The 21,267-nt window shown below is 40.6% G+C and overlaps 1 protein-coding gene across 2 annotated transcripts in view; it reads left to right on the plus strand.

Moving 5' to 3' along the window:
* KLHL1 (kelch like family member 1) overlaps positions 1–21,267 on the plus strand; it is a 373,250-nt gene that overhangs the window by 265,108 nt on the left and 86,875 nt on the right. For both annotated transcript variants that reach the window (XM_063103154.1, XM_063103155.1), the window contains one exon: positions 20,561–20,785. In XM_063103154.1, the coding sequence (XP_062959224.1) occupies positions 20,561–20,785 (225 nt within the window). The remainder of the gene's footprint in view (positions 1–20,560; positions 20,786–21,267) is intronic.

The raw sequence follows: 21,267 nt of genomic DNA on the forward strand, positions 1-21,267 counted from the left end.
CTATACCAATATATTACTAAAAAAATCCAAAATAAATTGCTGTTTTCATTCTGACATCGTTAGTAAGCCTATTATTTGCTTTTTCATGGTTCTTTTCTACTATTAATATTTTACATATTCCGTATCAACTTGAACTTTTTGGACATTGTTATGTGTATAAAGTATTCTTTGATATTCTAGCATTATAGGAGTTATTTTTATTTAATACCAAAGCTTTTGAAGAATTGTAAGTTAGCAGTGTTTCACATTCATGTAATCTTGATGCCTGACTTTTAAATAATACTTTCAGTAACACACAGCACTTACTGTTTCAGAAATATAAATGTACCCTTGTAAATAATGATGTATGCACATAATGGAACACCCACCAAGAGATGATTTAATAGTGATAGCAAAATTTGTGAATGAATATCCAAGTGGATAAGAACATTTAATTTAATCTGTTACACTGGAGTAATATTAACTATATATATTACTCAAGAAACCCAACCATATTTGCTGAGAGAGAGAGAAAACAATTTCATTATTCAGAGTGATGCTAAGCTCAGTTTCTCTGGAGCAAACAAGAGATGGGAGAAGTGAAAATGCTGATGCCTCAAAAGTCCCAGTCTCTCTGTGGTGTGGGAGTATAATGCTACATTTATTTTCTTATTTTTTTATTTTATATGAAAGTATATTATACAAAAGAAAACTAAGTGTTTTATTTTATATCATCAACAACAAAATACCAAACCAAAAATAAGTTCCATACTAAGTTTAAATATATAAAAAATATAGCCATAAATACATGTATATATATATGTATATATATATCCACATAAATATGCATTTATTGGAAATATAAGTGACTTTTACAAAAACAGTTTTAATTATTTCATGACATTGGTTTATATACAGACTTTAGGGCCTAACTCCTCACCAACAATCCCAAATATCTTTGGGTATATGATATTTTACTCACTTTAATAGAATTGAAAGAATTGTGTGAGTCATAAGCATTAGCAAGATATTTAAGTATTCCAAATGTTGGTATTTCTCATATGTTAAGTGGGAATAATAACAATACCTATCTCTCTGATACATTTTGAGAAATGTCAATACAAGGACCCATGTAAAAAACACAACTGAATGCTGATTCAATAAATAATGGCGGAAGTGGTATTTTGAAATGTTATGACATACAGTATTCATTGCTGGCAATTTTTGTTCACATTTAAACCTCTATGCATTGAAGCTGAGGCTTCTATGATTTCACAGATTAAATTCAGCTAAGAAGTAGGGTCTCAGTAGTAAGCTTATGACTTCTAAACAAAGCTTCTTTGGAAACAAAGTTTATCAACAAGATGAGTTTAGTTATAAAAACATAAAGTTATGCTTTGCACAAGTGATATGCAAGCATATATTTAAAACCACTATATTTATCAGCCACTGTTTTCTAAATTTCCTAAATTAAGTGTATTTTACAGCAATTATACAAATAAGTTATGTCCGCCTATATTACTGCTCTTAATCTTTACTTGGTCTATTGTCATAAGGTTCTAGTTTAGGTATTTTTGTTGCACGTAATTTATAATTGCCTTTTAAGTGGATTCTCTATAAAAATAATCTCTATTGGTGATCATTGCCAATGTCTACCTCTGAAGCATGGGTAGGAATAAATAATTATTTCATATTTTGGCAGTCTGTCTAATTATAATTCTATCAGATTAAAATCATTTTTATAGGTGTTCACACGTTGAATAGAAAATATGATTTTCTGATAATGCTGCTAATATTATTTTTCTTCCAAATTACAAAAAAAAAAATATCTTTTTAAAAAATTTCTGTCCCAATAACTGGAGTATTAATTGTGAAATAAGATTTATAATTGTATCCCTTTATAATTGTATTTATAATTATAAATGCTGGTTCAGTAGATATTTCTTGGGTTCCCAGATTTTAAACTCACTCTTTTTGGATTATCTATTTCTGCTACAAATATTCATCGAGTGCTTATTAATTTCCATTCACAGTTCTTAGTACTGGTGAACAAAACAGTAAAAATCTCCGGCTTGTTGTCGTTTAAATTATATTCAAGAGACTATAAACAAATGAACAAATTAGCATAAAATATGTGACAATTAATTACGGAAAAATGCAAAGTAAGGAAGGGGAAATAGACATACAGGCTGAGGGGACATGTTGCTATTTTGTGTAGGTTGGTCAGGGAAGGCCACTCTAATAAGTTAAATTTAACATAAAAATTGCTATATGGAAATTCAATCAATTTCTTTCTAAAAATGAAGAGTTCTTTGATTTATTATGACCAGCAAGCATTTGTTAAGTGTCATTTCCATTTTCTCCTAATACATGTATTTTACAGGTATTTAAAAGAAGGGGTTGTTGCACCATGGCCTGCAGGCCAATCTAGCCTACCATCAATTTTGTATGGTTTGTGCACAAGAATCGTTTATATAATAATGTTTTTAAAAAATCAAGAATGTAATTTCATGATGAAATTTGTATTTCTTGAAGCTCAGATTTCAATGTCCGTAAAGTTTTATCGCGCCTGGCTCATTTGTTTTACTTTTTTTTTTTTTTTTTTTTTTTTTGACTATTTAAACTTTTATTTATTTATTTTTTTTGTTTCAACTTGGAATTCTTTTTTTTTTTTTTTTTTTTTAAATTTTATTTTGTCGATATACATTGTAGTTGATTAATGCTCCCCATCACCAAAACCTCCCTCCCTTCTCCCTCCCCCCCTCCCCCCCAACCATGTCCTTTCTGTTTGTTTGTTGTATCAACTTCAAATAATTGTGGTTGTTATATCTTCTTCCCCCCCCCCCGTTTGTGTGTGAATGTGTGTATGTGTGTGTGTGAATTTATATATTAATTTTTAGCTCCCACCAATAAGTGAGAACATGTGGTATTTCTCTTTCTGTGCCTGACTTGTTTCACTTAATATAATTCTCTCGAGGTCCATCCATGTTGTTGCAAATGGCAGTATTTCATTCGTTTTTATAGCTGAGTAGTATTCCATTGTGTAGATGTACCACATTTTCCGTATCCACTCATCTGATGATGGGCATTTGGGCTGGTTCCAACTCTTGGCTATTGTAAAGAGTGCTGCGATGAACATTGGGGAACAGGTATACCTTCGACTTGATGATTTCCATTCCTCTGGGTATATTCCCAACAGTGGGATGGCTGGGTCGTATGGTAGATCTATTTGCAATTGTTTAAGGAACCTCCATACCATTTTCCATAGAGGCTGCACCATTTTGCAGTCCCACCAACAATGTATGAGAGTTCCTTTTTCTCATTGTCTGTTGCTTCTTCCCCTCTACAATGGCCATGTGGCTGAAACAAAGAAAACCACAAGGTGACCTTCATAGCCTAGGATTTTTACTATCTGGCCCTTTACAGAAAAAAAGTTTTAGAACTCCTGTTACAGAAGAAAATAAACCTTTTCTACCTATTTCTAGGAAACTTTTGTTGCAAAATGTCACAATTGTTTGACCCAAATCTGATTTATCAGTAGCTGGAGTGGACAGTTACTGTGAATGTTTACAATGTCACACCACAGGCAACCTCCTGGTCTATGTGCTTATCTGCCTGAGAGCATTCTTTGAGGTATTGAGAGCAAGCTCAGATTGCACGGTCCTTGCACAGGAAGCCCAGTAAGTGAGAGTAAAGGATAAAGTTAAATCTCCAGAGGCAATCCTCAACCAACTGGTTGTAAAAGTCTGTGATTCTGTTATCATTGCCCTTCCAGAAAGTTTGTTTCTGTACAAATTTCACTTTTCCTTTTTATACCAGACTTACAACTTTATTGGCAAATTCCCTGTTTCGATTCTTTTTTTTTTTCTAGTAAAATAACAGGGAGTTTGTCACTACAAAACAAAAGACAACACACAAACCTGCGTAAGAACTCAATAGCAATCACCTACAGGCTTTGAAACAAGTGACATGATGAGTTATCAAGCATGATCTGTATCTGTTAAGTAGTGATTTATGGACTGCAGAGGTAGTAGCAAAGTTTGGGCTTAATGTAGTTACTAACAGTGAATAGATTGTGGTAACAAAATTGTAAATGCCATTGTTGGGGGACTGAAGTTATATAACTTAACTTTAGTAACTGAAATGCATACATATCTGAACCAAGAAAAGTGAGAACAGTCTGTATTTGAGGAGACATTATAAAATGATGCTGCTTGATATAGAGAAATAGGACCAGAATGTCGAGTTATGAGGCTGACAACCACTGCACAGTCCTACTTATCCTCTCAAGCCTACGAAGAAGCAGCCCTCTTTTGGTATGGCTGAAGGCGAATCAAGATTCTGAGAAGGACTGGTCTCTTCTTGACATGAAGCAGCCACAGTGCACTTTCCTACATACAGGATGATGGCAGGCAATCAGACAGCCCTTCTGGCTTGGATTAAGGCATTTATAGCAAACTTTTTGTTCCAGAGAAAGAGGAAACCAAGTTAAAAGCTTAGAATCTTTCAAATTGATATTCTTTTGAGATGAAGTGAAGAAAAGAGTAAGAAAATTGCATTATTAAATTTTTCTGAGTATCACTTCATGCAGGATAGCAGCAAACACTAAATGAAACCTAAAGAAGTACCAAGTATGCTGAAACATGTAAAGCCCACAGTAGCAAAGACTGTTCCCTGAAATAGTAATTAATTGAACTGTACAGGTGAAGGAAAAATAAAAGCATCCTTTAGTTCTATATTTTTTGCTTTGTCTCCTTGTTGATGGCCTATTTGCATCCACAGATTTATTGATTGCAGCCTGATATCTTTCATGTGAACTCAAAGCAAATGTTCTCATTGTGGCTAATAGTAGTAAGAATGTGGTGGGAAGGAGATGAAGAAAAGTACATAGGAATGAAAAGCTTTAATTCTTAACCATAAAATAAAAACGTAATTTTCTAGAGATTTTCTATTGAATCACTTTATTATAGAGCATATATTTTGGTATTTTAATATTCAGTGTGTGCCTTGGATTTTCACATATTTTAAATTAAGAAATTATCTGACTTTAGGAATAGACCCCTGATATTTTTCTATTTTTATGAAAAAGGACTTGATAGATCATTTTATCCTGAACTTGTCTCATCACTCTTTGCATCATTATCAGTATTGCTGAAAGTCAAAAATGAAAAGTGAAATATCTAGGTGGAATTAGCCATCTTGACCTGATTTTTGTTTCCTAGGCTTGAACTGGACAAGCTGCACGGTCAAGAACTTTTAAAGAACAGCTTTTCATATTGCAATTGTACAACTGGATAATTTTCGAAACATTTAACTGAATAGTAATTATCATATGACTTTAAGAAAATGATTCACTTACAATTCTGTATCAAAGAAACCTGAGCATTTGCAATTAGGTGGGGGAAATAACTTTAAAATACTGTATGTCTTTTTCTGAAGAAAAGTGATACATTAAAAATATATATCTTATTCTTTCATCTTTGCCATTTTGAGTATTGCCCTACTTGATGCCTGCTTCAGTAACTCCATTCAGTGACTTTGGTTCCACTTCAGCACCTTTTTTCTGAACTCGAAGTATATCATTGGAGATTACCAGTTCAAGGTCACCAGTTTGCACAAAGCTTTAAATACAACTCAAAACAATGAATAACATCATGTCAGCCAAAGCCCAGTTTGCTTTTCACACAGAAAGAAATGTCTTTTGCAACGTGTCCACTTACTGTGTTGTGAGGGACATTTTAGGACAGAACCATACTTTCCCAAAGGTCCCTGGGAAAGAACTAAGTAAAGTCAGGTGTCTGCTTCCTTAACAATTTTTAGAATTAGGAAAAACGCTCATGCATTAGGTTAAATTCTTGTATAGATCGTCCCCAGTGAGTCTGCAGACATGCTCTTTATCCAAGAGTGAAAGTAGGCTGTGTCAGGTGAAAAGTCAATCACCTGTCAATGAAGTTTCCTTTAATAGCCTTATCATCGCTAGAAAGAGACAAATCGTAGAGACTATCTTAGCTATAATCATTTGGTTTCTCATCTGAGAATGATTCAAGGTTAAAACTATAGGTCAAATTCATCTAGATGTAGTTTAATAATAACTTTATTTTGCCTAATACACAGAGGATTTGGACCACATTATTGTATATTTTGTAGGTCCTTCAAAGAGTGCAGATTGAATAAGAAATTAGTGTGTTGTGAAAATATGTCCATCATAATTATAAATTCTTGAATACTCAGTGAAAGACTCCCAAAGTCGGTAGTCAGTCAGTTCAGGGAGACCCTCCCAAGGAACAGCGAGACCACGAAGACGGATGCAAACAGCAAGAGGTTTATTTGAACACACGGGTACCCGGGCGACACAGTCTTTTGGAAGACTGGCGCGCCGAGTGAAGCTCCTGGGTCCTTTTTATAGCAAAAAGCGCGGGTACAGAAGCGAGAAGCGAGTTTAATTGGTCAGTTCAAATAAGCGCGGGTGAGCTTCGGTTATGTGGGAGTCCTTGAAACAGCTGAGGGGCACCCTGGAAACTGGTGGGAGTCCTTGAAACAGCTGAGGGGCACCCTGGAAACTGTTGGGAGTCCTTGAAACAGCTGAGGGGCACCCTGGAAACTGTTGGGAGTCCTTGAAACAGCTGAGGGGCACTCTTGAAACTTTAACTGACTTGTCTATTTCTGGGAACTATCCGCCCTTTGCCTCGGGCCGGGGCCCAGGTGCATAACCACAGATATCCTGTTCGTTATCTGGTCTCAACCTCAGGCTGTACTTTTCCTATGCTAGGGACTTTTAACCAGGGTAATGTTTTGTGCCTTGCAAAATGGCGTTACTACGGCTAGCTTAAAAAGTTCTTTCTTCATTCCCCCATTTCTTTTGTGGATAGCTCTAATCTTAGAGCGGAGTTAAAAGTTATTTTCATTATCTATAGTCTGATATTTTTGTCTAAGAACCAGGACTTTAATTGTACTTATTCTATCATTGATGAATTGGACTAACCTGTTGATGACACAGGGCCCCAGAATGAGCAACAGAAGAAGGAGTACTAGGGGCCCGGCGATGGTTGATAGTAGGGTAGTGAACCAAGGGGAGCTATTGAACCAACCTTCAAACCAGTTTTGATCTTTTTGGCGCTCTAACTGTCTTTTATCTAGTCTTTGTTTGAGTTTGGCCATGGTGTCTCGTATCACACCTGAATGGTCTACATAAAAACAGCACTCCTCTCTGAGGGCCGCGCAGAGGCCTCCCTCTCTTAAAAACAGTAAGTCAAGGCCTCGCCTATTTTGGAGTACTACCTCAGATAGAGAAGTCAATGAGTCCTCTAACTTGCTGACTGAATCCTGGAGGGCCCGGAGGTCAGTGTCCATGGCAGTCTGGAGCTCGGTTAGGCCCCGCTGGAGGTCTATAGGTCCTTTAATCAGAGCAGCCGAGCCGGTACCTATACCTGCCACAATTCCCAGTAGGACAGCTAGGGTAAGTGTGAGAGGTTCTCTCTTAAACCTGGGATGAGGGTTGTCATAGGCCTGCAACAAAGTTTCTTCAGGATGGTAATAGATGCGAGGAATCAGCTGAACCTGGACACAGAAATCCTTAGACTGATTAAAAACTGAGAGGGAAACGCAAGGGGTGAGACCGGTGCTGCAAGCCCACCAGCTATGGTTGGAGGGGAGAAGGTACTGATGGTCCCCGGAGGAATTGATGGATAGGGTCTGGTTGCAAAGATGTTGATGGGTAGAAGGTATTGTTCCTATACATAACCCTTGTCCTGTGACCTCTGTGAGAGTAAGCTTTCCCTGGGTCCCCCAACGGCAACTCTCGGCGCTGGTATAATTGGCCTCTCCCAAAAAGGCTATTCCTTCATAGTAGGGGGGGCTTATGGCCAGACAGAGCCAGCAATGCTCTGTGGCGTTCGGGTTGGTGGCATTTAGAGCTAGGAAGGCCCCCTGTACAAGACCAAAGAGCCTGTCACCCGTGGTGGGGGGTAGAGTGCCTGGTGATAGGAGGCTCTGTGTAGCAGTGCTCCTTTGTGCCGCGGGGGGTTGCCTGCTAGTCATTGGGTACAGCTTGTTGCTAGGAGGTCCCTGTTCTGCAAGGACGGGGTCGGGGCCCACTGCCACAGTTGGCATATTGGTGATATCTAGGCGAATGGTGAACAGTACACCTGGATCGTTTCCCGTCAAATAGAACCTTAGTCCCCAGGTTCTTCCTTGTGCCCAATCTCTGGAATTTTTTCCTTTCTCTGTGAATTTTATTTTAAGGGGGTTACACCAGCCGGTGTTGTCACAGTTTTTACTGCTATCGTTACGTTCTACAGTTATGAGGTCCCATGAGGAACTAGGTCCCCAGTAGACTGTCCCCGTGGTTTCACAACCCCATTCTTTGCAATATAGGGATTCCAGCCCTCCGCACCTTCTAGCTTCTGAAAGGGTCCGGCCATCCCGGGGGCACACGTAGAAGGGGGAAGCGGCAAGCCTGTTTCTAGCTCGGGGATAGCTGCACCCTGGGACCCCCCAGGTGATCTGATTATAAGCTTTTGTGTAGTCTGAATCAGGGGGTCTGATCTGGGCCTAGCCCGATGCTATGTATCCCGGGATATCCCAGGTCTCAATACCCGCCGCCAGGGCACATACATCAGGTTTAAGATCGGGCCACCAAGTCCAAGGCGGCTGGGTAGCCTGTTTGGTCCAGACAACTTCTCCAGTTTGGGACAGTACCTTCCAGGTGAGGATCACAGGCCGGTGGGGGTTCTTACCCGGTGGACTCATTTTTCCGCCGCCGAATACGCAGCTTAAGAGGATGATCAGTCCTTTCCAGCTCCCAGGTCTCGTTTGGTGCCGGGGGTGGTGCAGGCTTGAGATGGGAAGCATGGACCCAGGCAGCGATGCCATCAACTTTTACTGCGGTCGGGGTGGTCAGCAATACCAGATACGGGCCTTTCCACCGAGGCTCAAGGTTGCTGGGTCGATGGCGTCTGACCAGCACTCGGTCTCCGACCTGGAACGGGTGGGGGACAGCTATGGTACCGGGCTGATATGTCTCTTTGATCTGGTCCCAAATCTGGGTCTTCACAACTTCTAGAGCCTTTAAGTGGGTAAATAAGACAGGGAGAAAATTATCATCGGGACCCAGTGTTTCTCCCAACTCAAGTATGGGGGGGGGTCCCCCGTAGAGGATTTCATAGGGAGTTAGACCGAACTGGCCAGGGGTATTCCTGGCTCTGAACAGCGCTAAGGGAAGGAGGGCCACCCAGTCTTTTCCACCGGTCTCTAAGGCCAATTTAGTTAAGGTCTCTTTGATGGTTCTATTCATTCTCTCTACTTGACCTGAGCTCTGGGGCCTATACGCACAATGTAATTTCCAATTTATCCCCAGTTGTGTGGCTAGTCCCTGGCTTACCTGAGCAACAAAGGCTGGGCCATTATCTGACCCGATCACCTTAGGGATCCCGAAACGGGGCAGGATTTCTTCTAGTATCTTTTTACATACAGTCAGGGCCGTTTCCGTTTTGGTAGGAAAAGCTTCTACCCATCCAGAGAAAGTATCTACAAATACTAGCAGATACTTGTTTCTATACCGGCCAGGCTTTACCTCTGTAAAGTCTACTTCCCAGTATACGCCGGGTCGATCTCCCCGTTGTCTTTTTCCGGTCTCTCGGTAGGTGGTAGCCGCATTAGTCATGGCGCAAGCTGGACACCGATTGGCGACTTCTTGAACAGTGGACCGGAGGTTCGGGATGGAGAGGCTGGTGCGGCTTGCCAGTTGAAGGAGCTTTTCTGGTCCTAAGTGTGTTAGCTGATGTAACCGCTGAATGAATTCTTTTCCCTGGTCAGGAGTGAGCTCTCTTGGCTTGGTCCTAGCTTGAGCAGGCTCGATTGGCTCTTGAAGCTTTGTAGTTTTTGTTAGCACCTTGACCGACAGGGCGGCTTGTTTTGCAGCCTCGTCGGCCCTCCGGTTCCCGGCCGCCACAGGGTTATTTCCTCTCTGGTGGCCTGGGCAGTGGATAATGGCGACCTGCTTAGGGAGGTAAATGGCCTCTAGCAGAGCCAGAATTTCTTGTTTATTTTTAATGTCTTTTCCAGCAGAAGTGAGCAGTCCCCTCTGTTTATATATTGCCCCATGAATGTGAGCAGTGGCAAAAGCATACCTGCTGTCCGTGTAGATGTTGATGTTTTTTCCTTCGGCTAGGCGTAATGCCTGCGTCAAGGCTATTAGCTCGGCCTTCTGGGCTGATGTCCCTTCTGGCAGGCTGCTTGCCCATACCGTCCGTTTGCCATCTACGATGGCGGCCCCTGCTTTCTTCTTACCTTCCGCAATGAAGCTGCTACCGTCTGTATACCAGGCAGGCACTCCGGGCAATGGCTGGTCCTTCAGGTCCCGTCGAGTCCCAGCTTCTTCAGCAAGGATTTCTGAGCATTGGTGTACTGGGGTGGATTCTGACTCGACTGGTAGTAGGGTAGCTGGGTTCAGGACAGCAGGGGGCGCGAAAGATATTCTTTCGTTTAGCAGCAAACTCTGGTAATGAGTCATTCTGGCATTGGTCATCCACCGATTGGGGGGCTGCCGCACGATACTTTCGAGGCTGTGGGAAGCAATCACAGTCACATTTTGCCCCAAGGTTAACTTATCAGCGTCTTTGAGGAGGAGTGCCACTGCAGCAACCGCTTTTAGGCAGGTTGGCCACCCACTGGCCACTGGATCCAGTTTTTTTGATAGATAAGCTACTGGCCGTCGCCATGGTCCTAGGGTCTGAGTAAGCACTCCTCGGGCTACACCGGCTCTTTCATCTACGTACAGAGTAAATGATTTGGTGAGGTCTGGGAGAGCCAAGGCGGGGGCAGACAGCAAGGCTTTTTTTATGTGGTCAAAAGCCTTTTGATGCTCCTCAGTCCAGGTAAAAGGAATGTTTTCCCTTGTCAGGGGGTACAAGGGTGCAGCCAGGGAAGCAAACCCAGGAATCCAGAGCCTGCAGAATCCGGCAGTACCCAGAAATTCGCGGACCTGCCTGGGGGTTGTGGGAGTAGGGATCTTCATAACTGTAGCTTTCCGGGCCGGGGTCAGCCATCTTTTTCCCCCTTTGAGCAGGTACCCCAAATAGGTGACCTCTTTCTGGCATAACTGGGCCTTTTTAGCTGATACCCGGTACCCCAACTTACTCAGTTCCTGCAAGAGCTTTTGTGTCCCTCTTTTGCAGCCTTCATATGTGGGAGCTGCCACTAGGAGGTCGTCCACATATTGGAGTAATATGACCTGGGGGTTGAGAGCCCTAAAAGGAGCTAAATCTCGGTGGAGGGCCTCGTCGAAGAGAGTGGGAGAATTTTTGAACCCCTGTGGCAGCCGTGTCCAGGTCAGCTGACCTGTGTTACCTTTTTCTGGGTCTCTCCACTCGAACGCGAACAGTGGCTGGCTGTTGGGGTGTAGTCTGAGGCAAAAAAAAGGCATCCTTGAGATCCAGGACTGAGTACCAAGTGTGACTAGGCGGAAGGGAACTCAGGAGGCTGTATGGATTTGGGACCGTGGGATGAATGTCTTGCACCCTTTTGTTAATTTCTCTCAAGTCTTGGACTGGCCGATAGTCATTGGTCCCTGGCTTTTTTACTGGTAGCAGAGGGGTGTTCCAGGGCGATTGGCAGGGCACTAAGACCCCTAGGTCTAAGAACCTTTGGATGTGGGGTCTGATGCCTTCCCGGGCTTCTTTAGTCATTGGATACTGTCGGACGGCCACCGGTGAGGCACCTGATTTCAGCTCTACTACTACTGGTGGGACGTTATTGGCCAGTCCCATACCTGTCTTTTCTGCCCATACGGTGGGAAAAAGTTGGAGCCAGGATGGGTCGATGGAGGGAGAGGCCGGCTTTTCATACAGCCGGTATTCTTCTTCTAGGTTTAGGACCAGGCACATGGTAGAGTGATCTCCCCATGTTACTTGTGGGCCCTCTGTGGAAAACTGGATTTGAGCCTTTAGTTTGGTCAGGATGTCCCGGCCCAACAGAGGAGCAGGGCACTCAGGTATGACCAAAAAGGAATGGGTCACTTGCCTATGTCCGACCCTTAAAAGTCTCTGAGTGGTCCAGGGGTAGACTTTGCTGCCGGTCGCTCCTACTACGACTGTCCGCCTGGACCCTACCTTCCCCATGGGTTGGGTCAGCACCGAATGTTCAGCCCCGGTATCGACCAGAAACTCGATGGGGGTCCCCTCCACTGTCAATGTTACCCTAGGTTCGGGGAGGGGGTCCGAACCCCGACTCCCCTAGTCATCTAGGGATAGAACCTTGGCTTCTCTGATGTTCTTTTTCCGGGGACATTCTCTTGCCCAGTGACCCTTCTCTTTACAGTACGCGCATTGGTCTTTGTCTAGAGGGGGTCTTCCATCCCTAGGTGTTTTCTTTGCCCGGTTGCTCAGGTTCCCTGTCTGCCTATCTCTAGACCCTCTTTCACCTACCACTGCGGCCAAAATCCTAGTTAAATTTTTTTCTTGGCGTTTATCACGCCGCCTCTCTCTCTCTTCTGTCTCTTTTTTTTCTCTTTCCTGTCTTTCTTCTTCTGTTTCTCTCTTGTGGTACACCTTTTCTGCCTCCTTTACTAAGTCTTGTAAGGAAAGGTCTTGGAGCCCCTCTAGTCTTTGTAACCTTTTTTTAATGTCTGGGGCTGACTGGCCGATGAAGGCCATTGTGACCGCAGCCTGCTGCCCCTCAGAAGAGGGTTCAAACGGAGTGTACCTTCTATAGGCCTCCATTAGGCGTTCTAAGAAAACCGAAGGGGGTTCTGCCGGTCCCTGCAAGACCTCTCTTACCTTGGCCAAATTGGTGGGGCGCCGGGCTGCCCCTTTGAGACCTGCCACTAGAGTCCGGCGGTAGACCAGAAGACGCTCCCTACCTTCGGCCGTGTTGTAATCCCATTGAGGTCGATTGAGGGGGAAAGCCTCATTAATGAGGTTCTCGAGTTGTGTAGGGGCCCCGTTATCCCCGAGAACGTTCTTGCGGGCCTCCAGAAGAATCCTTTCTCGCTCTTCAGTGGTGAAGAGGATCTGGAGTAGCTGTTGGCAATCGTCCCAAGTGGGCTGGTGAGAGAACATAAGGGACTCAAGAAGTCCCGTGAGACCTGCTGGTTTTTCAGAAAAAGAAGGATGGTTAGACTTCCAATTGTAAAGATCTGCTGAGGAAAAAGGCCAATACTGCAAAGGGACCAAGCCATTTGGCTCAGCTGGGGGCCCTATGGCTCGGAGGGGCAAAGCTACGGTGGAGTCAGGACCGGAGCCGTCTCTCGGACTGCGAGGTTGGCGGCTCCTAGTCCCCGCAGCCGGTCCCTCAGGGCTAGGATCACCGGGCGCTCGGCCTGGTGCCGATCTGTTTCCCTGAGGGGCCAGAGGGGGCAGCGGAGCCGCCGGGTAAGGTGGGGGTTCAGAGAGAGAAAATAGGTCATCTGGTGTCGGGAGGACGGGGGGTTGGGGAGGGGCGGAAGGCTTCCTTGTAGGTGGCCTTTGAGTATTTTCTGATCCCGAAACAACAGCGACTTTGCTGGAGGGTGGCACCCAGGGAGGGGGATTCTGGGCGAGGTCTTGCCATACCACGACATAGGCAACCTGGTCCGGGTGTCCTCCGGTCTCCTGAAAAACAATCTTTTTAACTGCAAAAATGACAGAAAGGTCAAAGGTTCCCTCTGGCGGCCAACCTACGCCGAATGTGGGCCACTCAGACGAACAGAAAGTCTGCCATTTTCCTTTTTTGATCTCCATGGACAGATTGTGAGCCCTGGCTTTGACATCTTTCCAATGATCTAGAGTAAGGGAGAGAGGCGTAAGGGCACCTTGCCCCATCTCGAAAATTTCCAATAGGGGAACGACGACGCAAAGACCTATCACAACTAAGACAAAAAGAAACCAGAAACGGCGACGAGACCGAGTGCCGTAGAAATAGAAGAAAGAGTCCGATGGCAGAGCGCGCCTCCCGAGACGCGGTGAGACCAAAACACAATAATCCTCTGCCAAGGGGTCCACCAGGCGTCCCTGGTCCTCCCCTGATCCTGGGACGTCTCCCAGGATTGCCGGGTGGCGAGCCCCCGAACACGTCTGTTCGCTACCCGCACTTCGCTCCCAGAGCGACTAACCCGGAACAAACTGAAACCAAAATGCGCGCACTCAGAAAGACAGTCAGAGTCACAGGATTAGACACAGAAACGAGACACAGAAACGAGACACAGAACGACTGCTGGCCAGCTTACCTCCCGTTGGTGGGTCGGTGGTCCCTGGGTGGGGGTCTCCGATCCCGGACGAGCCCCCAAATGAAAGACTCCCAAAGTCGGTAGTCAGTCAGTTCAGGGAGACCCTCCCAAGGAACAGCGAGACCACGAAGACGGATGCAAACAGCAAGAGGTTTATTTGAACACACGGGTACCCGGGCGACACAGTCTTTTGGAAGACTGGCGCGCCGAGTGAAGCTCCTGGGTCCTTTTTATAGCAAAAAGCGCGGGTACAGAAGCGAGAAGCGAGTTTAATTGGTCAGTTCAAATAAGCGCGGGTGAGCTTCGGTTATGTGGGAGTCCTTGAAACAGCTGAGGGGCACCCTGGAAACTGGTGGGAGTCCTTGAAACAGCTGAGGGGCACCCTGGAAACTGTTGGGAGTCCTTGAAACAGCTGAGGGGCACCCTGGAAACTGTTGGGAGTCCTTGAAACAGCTGAGGGGCACTCTTGAAACTTTAACTGACTTGTCTATTTCTGGGAACTATCCGCCCTTTGCCTCGGGCCGGGGCCCAGGTGCATAACCACAGATATCCTGTTCGTTATCTGGTCTCAACCTCAGGCTGTACTTTTCCTATGCTAGGGACTTTTAACCAGGGTAATGTTTTGTGCCTTGCAAAATGGCGTTACTACGGCTAGCTTAAAAAGTTCTTTCTTCACTCAGTACATGTTTTTGATCAACTTCCCTGTGAATGTACAGTAAATGATAATAAATACATCCTTCCTCCACACAAGGTCTTCTTTTGTAGATCCACAGGGGAATAAGTATGAGTGTGTTTAGGAATATTTTCTATGAATAGCTAATCCCAATCCTCCGATATGTGGCTATTCTCTTGCAAAGAAAAAGAGACTCCCCAGTGTTACATTAGATTACTTCTATAATAGAGTCTCACAGAGAATAAGTAAAAGATTTAGAGATAAGTCACGTAACATGGCCCAAATGTAAGCCTTCATTTTTAAATGACTAAATCTCAACAGATCACACAATGCCTCAATTAATACATCTTTATGAGGGTCGATGCTCATTTATGAAAATGGAAAAAATGTATTTTCCAGAGGTTTATAGTTTAGGTGGAGATAAATGAGACCTCATGTTCTCTTACTACACTTCGGAAAAGGAATTTTAATAACTTTCATTTCTTCCATATTTTCACTAATACTAGAATCCAATCATCTTGATAGCCATATTTCCTTTCATCAGTGCCCACATTTTTAATAAAGGCTATAAAAATTTTAATAAATATTATATGAAAGATGTTTATTGGGACATCGGACATTTTAATAACAACATAAGTAGCAAGAGCTTGGCTTATTTTTGGCAAATAATGTTAGTTATTTAAATAAATATTTAATTTGAAAATGTCAAGTAGTATGGGTTTATATTCAATGAGGATTTATTCAGAAGATGAAAAAGTAAAACATACTCATCACTGTGCCCTAATATGTGTGTTCATTTATTGTAAAGTTATTGTAAATATGAGTGCTTTGACGTAAAAGAGAACAAAATGACAATGACTGAAGTAAGTTTAATCTCTTGCTTACCTTTTAAATATATCTTTCCTAGGAATTGGTAGAGGGACATGAAAATCAACCACACTATATATTGATAAATTAAAATTTTTAAAAATATATCTTTTCTGTGACAGCATTAGCAGTACCCAAAGCTGCTTTTTAAAATAATGAATTCAAATTTTAATTATAGACCTAGGAAATATTTAAGATAAAATACTAAAAATAGGAGTTTAAACAAAGAAAATTCAACTTCCCCATTTTCTAAATTTACTATATATTTTACTACACACACCCCTCACAAAAAAGTTGCATTGCTTTAATGTTAACTCCCTGGTTTTGATATCAACATTAAAATTACCTATTTTCTAAATCTCTTGAAAATCTAATAAGATTATTTATTAAGAAAACTTAAATAAATTTTCTGATGTTTACTTCTTATTCATTTGCATTCCCGTTAATTGACTGCTAATGTCAATAGGATATTTCCTATTTTAACGTTTCTATTTTTTTCTTGATTCATACAAGTTTTTGTATATTGGAAATACATCCCTTTTATATTTATTAAAAGGTTTTATTGCTTATGTTCTTTGTCTTTTGCTTTTTTGTTTGTCTCTCTATTTGTGTATTTTTGTTTGTCTCTCTATTTGTGTATTTTCTCTAAATATAAAATATACGCCATTTTATATTTAGATGGATGGCGGTCAAATGTTTATTAATATTCACTTTATAACATCTGGGTTTTGTGGATTCCTTCGTGAACCTTTAAACTTAGGCCCACCTAGAAGTAAAAATTAATCACTTACTTTTTTATCTTGTGGCAAATGGATGAAATGCTATACTATAAAAATTCAAGAGATAGCTTCCTCTTTATAAATATATCTCTTTTAAAGCTTGAAGTCATATTTTATGTATCATGACAAATCTTTGACTTTTTTTCCAAAATATTTCTATTTACTTTTTTCTTAAAAAGAATACATCCAGCATAATTTAACCTTTTCCTAATGATTTGATGGTGTCAAGATCACCATCAGTGCTGTACCAAAATGCTCTTTAAGCATTACATAATTTGTTTTTTGTTTGCGTGTTTGTTTAGTAGCTATGTGGGGTTGTTCTATTTGAGTCGAATCAACACATTTTTTTCTCCCCTGGTTACTCCCTCACTGTCAGCTATTGCTGATTTCGGCTGCCCCAGATCATCCTAATGTATGGGTTTGTAAAACAGCTTGGACGTGAGAATACTAATATTGCATTTAAATTGTAGTCAAAAGATTTCATGAGAAGACCTAAGGGCCTTTCTGGTAAGTTGAATAAAAGAGCTTAATCTTCTTTAGAGGAGTTTTTGGTGACATGTATTTTGTCAGTTCAGAAAACTTCTATCACTTAATTCTGTGCTATGCTAAAGTTAAATAAGATTGCTAAATTTTTTTTTTTTTTTTTTTGTCTTTTTCGTGACCGGCACTCAGCCAGTGAGTGCACCGGCCATTCCTATATAGGATCCGAACCCGCGGCGGGAGCGTCGCCGCGCTCCCAGCGCAGCACTCTACCGAGTGCGCCACGGGCTCGGCCCAAGATTGCTAAATATTTGAATTATACATATTGGAAAAAATCCTGCTGTCTGTAATGCCAAAATAGAATGTATCAGCATTAATTCCTGTCATTTCTTTCGTTAAGTAATCATATTTGACTATACGGATGAAGAACTCTAAAGAGACTCAGAACTGCAGTTTTATAACATCTTGACCATTTTTCCTTAGTTCTGTATTTTGAGAAAGGAGTTTCTTTGTTTTGTCATGAGTAGAATACTTTTGTATTTGTATTGTATCAAATAACTTCATGTTATGATATTGAACTTGAAAAGCAAATACTTTATAAATTACCAAAATGCAAATTAAAATGAACTATACTGCATTGCTGCTGTAACAAATTACCACAAACAGTGGGCCAAATACAGAAATTACAGTCATTGGTTACAAGTTTCATCAGAAAGTTAAAAAAATATCTACTATGTGCAGTTTTAAGCAAAACAAATTCATGCTTCAGATATTTAAAACAATTATGTGAGTTTCAGTCAGCAAATTATATATTAATCAGTGTGTTCCCGCCCTAGTCACATTCTGTCATCATCTTCAGAACAAGATGTTGACACTGAAATCATAAAATTCAATCCAAGGCGGAAATTGAGAATGTACTTCAATTTCTTCAAAATAAGCAAAATGTGCTTGGATGTGGGATGAGCATCTACATAGAAGATGATGATTTGGTAATCTTAAAGATAATTGGTGGCTTACTCAGAGTTAGTTAGCAAGCTACACATTAATTGGTACATCAATAATTTTAAGAATTTACATGAATTCTTTGTTTAAGAACAGGATGTCTCACCCACGTCACCAAGTCAAGTCACCTTTCTTCAAGGCAATTGATATTTTTTAAAGAACTGCTTGTGTAGCTGGGTCAACTATAAGTCTTCATAAGCAAGATTGAAGAGTAGAATGAAAATTGGCCCTGTTTTCTGAGGTAGGCAGAATAATGCCCCCCCCCCCTCCATGTCCATACCTAATCCCTGGAACCTGTGAATATGTTAGGTTACATAGCAAGAGAAGGATTAAGTTTGTGAAAAAATTAAGATTGCTAATCAACTGGCCTTAAGATAAACAGATTATTCTACAATATATCAGATTAAATTGGGGTGAGTCCAACGTAATGACAAGGGTCAATGTTAGAGAAATGCGGTGTTGCTCGCTTTGAAGATTGATGAAGGAGCCCTAAGGACTTTGTGTTATTTAAGCCACTAAGTTTGAGATAATATTTTTACAACAGCCATAGGAAATTAATAAAGCTTCTAGTATAAAAGATGAAGACAGGGATGAGCTCCTACTTTTGTTGTAGCAACTTTAGAATTAGTAAATAGGACTCCTTTGAAGACGAAATTGAGTGGAAAAACTGTAAAAGTGAAAAATCCTGACACATGTTGAGATTTAAGACATATCTAGCTTCTTTGGATGAGGCTTTGAAATCCAAATCAAGTCCTCCCTTTAATCTCTTTAATAATAACTTCTTCAATTGCCCAGAAGTCATTAACTTCACCCATTCCCATCTATTTCCTCTGTGGAGGGTAACTGGACCTTAAATTCTCTGCAAGGTTTTGATTAAGGTTTTGGAGATGAAGGGAAGTGCAGTTATTCAAATACTTACTTTCTTGTCCCCCCAAACGTGTAAAATATGAGTCTAATGCGATTGGTTTACACTCTTTCTTCTGCCATTATTTGTCAAGAGTTAGTTACAGGAGACAGAAACCTGCACATAACTCTTTATTTTTAGTTAGGCCTTCACATAATATAAAGGCCATCAAGCTTTGAGAATTCAGATGACCTTGAAATTATTCAACAATGTAGTTCACCTTAAAATTTTGAAATGCATACAGTTGAATAAACCCATCAATATAAAACATAAAAAGCACATTTGTTTAACATATTATATAACTTAAGTTAATAAATGATATTGAATAAGTTTATGAACATTGCAATATATATTTTATTCTAAAAAATAATAATTTTAGAAAACTTTAAATTAAATTGTGTATTGAAACTAGCTTATAGTTTTTCATAAGATCAGAAAGCAGATTTAATTCATGTAATTTAGTGCCTATCCTGTTACTGCTCTGTTCCGTTTGAATAAAAACTGAACATAAACTATAGTATTTTTACTTCAATCAGCAAAACCTGTGCTATCTAGATGTTTATATTTGTTTCGTTCACTGCTGGTTAGATTCTAAAGAGTAAATAAGTCTCCAGAGGAACATTTCCCCTAGATTTGCAACCTTTTATCACATTAAAGTAAAATAGATTGTCAGTGCTTAAGTAAAAGAACACAAGAGTGTTGATTTCCTTTGTAGGGATGTTTAATCATTAAAGATAAAACATTGGAGAATGTGAGTCTAAACATTAGATCAAACACCAAGGCAATATCAGTGTTTGTTAGCTTATATTGCATTATATAAACATTTGTGAACTTGTTCTAGTCAAACATTTTTAATGGGAATAGGGTAACTGAATCCTTTAAAACAAATCTCACCAAACAGTTTAGCATGTTTCTTTTTCGATTTGTATTTTATTAGTCAGAGTTATTGTATTTTCAAATTTATACATTAAAAACTTTTAAGAAAGATAAGCTATTTTATTTAGAGATCATAACATGATTGGTAAGGATAGAAGATTATTTCATGTCTCCATATCTCTAAATTCTATGAAGCTATTCCCCAGATCATTAAAAGAAAAGTAGGTTAAAAAAAACATAGCAAAAATTTGCTTTTAAATCTTACAACGGACTTTTAAAACCCTCAGGTATTTAAAGCATAAGACAAATTTACAGAGAAACATGGTAATATTTTATTCAATTGACTTCTCTTTGTTTTCAGAAATTATATAACATACATAGCTTAGTTATTTTAAAGGGCTTTCATAATTTTTTTCAAGCTGGTATTATGCTACATTTCTTTAATGGCAAACAGTGATATAGGAAATTTGTAAGATCTGCTGACAGAACTGTGTCATGCACAGCAATGTTTCTTTTTCTATTGGATCAATAGTTTAGCATGAGATCATTATGTTATTCAAACAATCTGAACATTTGTATCTATTTTGATCATTACTGTCTGCCAAGAAGAGAAAGTAAAGTAATTGAATTACTACTCCCCTTGTTTTTCTGCCTTTTTTTTTTTTTTTTTTTTTTTTTTTTTTTTTAAGAAAAATGAATGTGACAAGAGAGTTTTCACATCCTAATTTTTACACTGCTTTGGGCAGGTTGTATGTTGGATTAGTAACAATTGGTGACTATTTGATTTTATGTTTTATCAGGAGCTACAACTATAGAGAAATATGACCTCAGAACAAACTTGTGGATCCAGGCAGGGATGATGAACGGCAGGAGGTTGCAGTTTGGTGTGGCTGTTATTGATGACAAACTCTTTGTAATTGGTGGTCGAGATGGCTTAAAGACATTGAACACTGTTGAATGTTACAATCCCAAAACCAAGACTTGGACTGTCTTACCGCCGATGTCAACACATAGACATGGTCTAGGTAAGATCTCTTATTTTATTGGTATTATTTTTAAAGACACTTTATTGACAGTGTAAATGTATGTTAAAATTTAGTATTAATGCCATCAATTCTCATTACCTTTAAGTAAATCATGAGCTTACTTGAAGCCTATTTTTTTAAAGTTCCTTGTGTTGACCAATGTTCATTAAAATGTTGAGAGAGATATTAAAGATCCCAAAATTAGTAGACCTCAAGCTTTGCTAAAAGTTTTCACAGTCTGACATTCATAAAATATGTCATAAAATACCACGGAGAGGCCATGCAGACTGAGTGAAACTTAATTAAGGTGGCCCCCTCCCATATTCCTGGATAGATAAATCTATCTGTATCTTTACACTCAGTTGATTCCACCTTGAACAACTCATGGGGAAGAGGACAAGCATGGTAAGATCCATCTGGTCTCTCCTATGGAGTACCCTGTAGACTAGGGAGAACTATGTTTGGATTCAGAAGATCTGGGT

Source organism: Cynocephalus volans, chromosome 7 (genome assembly GCF_027409185.1).
Source record: "Cynocephalus volans isolate mCynVol1 chromosome 7, mCynVol1.pri, whole genome shotgun sequence".
NCBI lineage: Eukaryota > Metazoa > Chordata > Mammalia > Dermoptera > Cynocephalidae > Cynocephalus > Cynocephalus volans.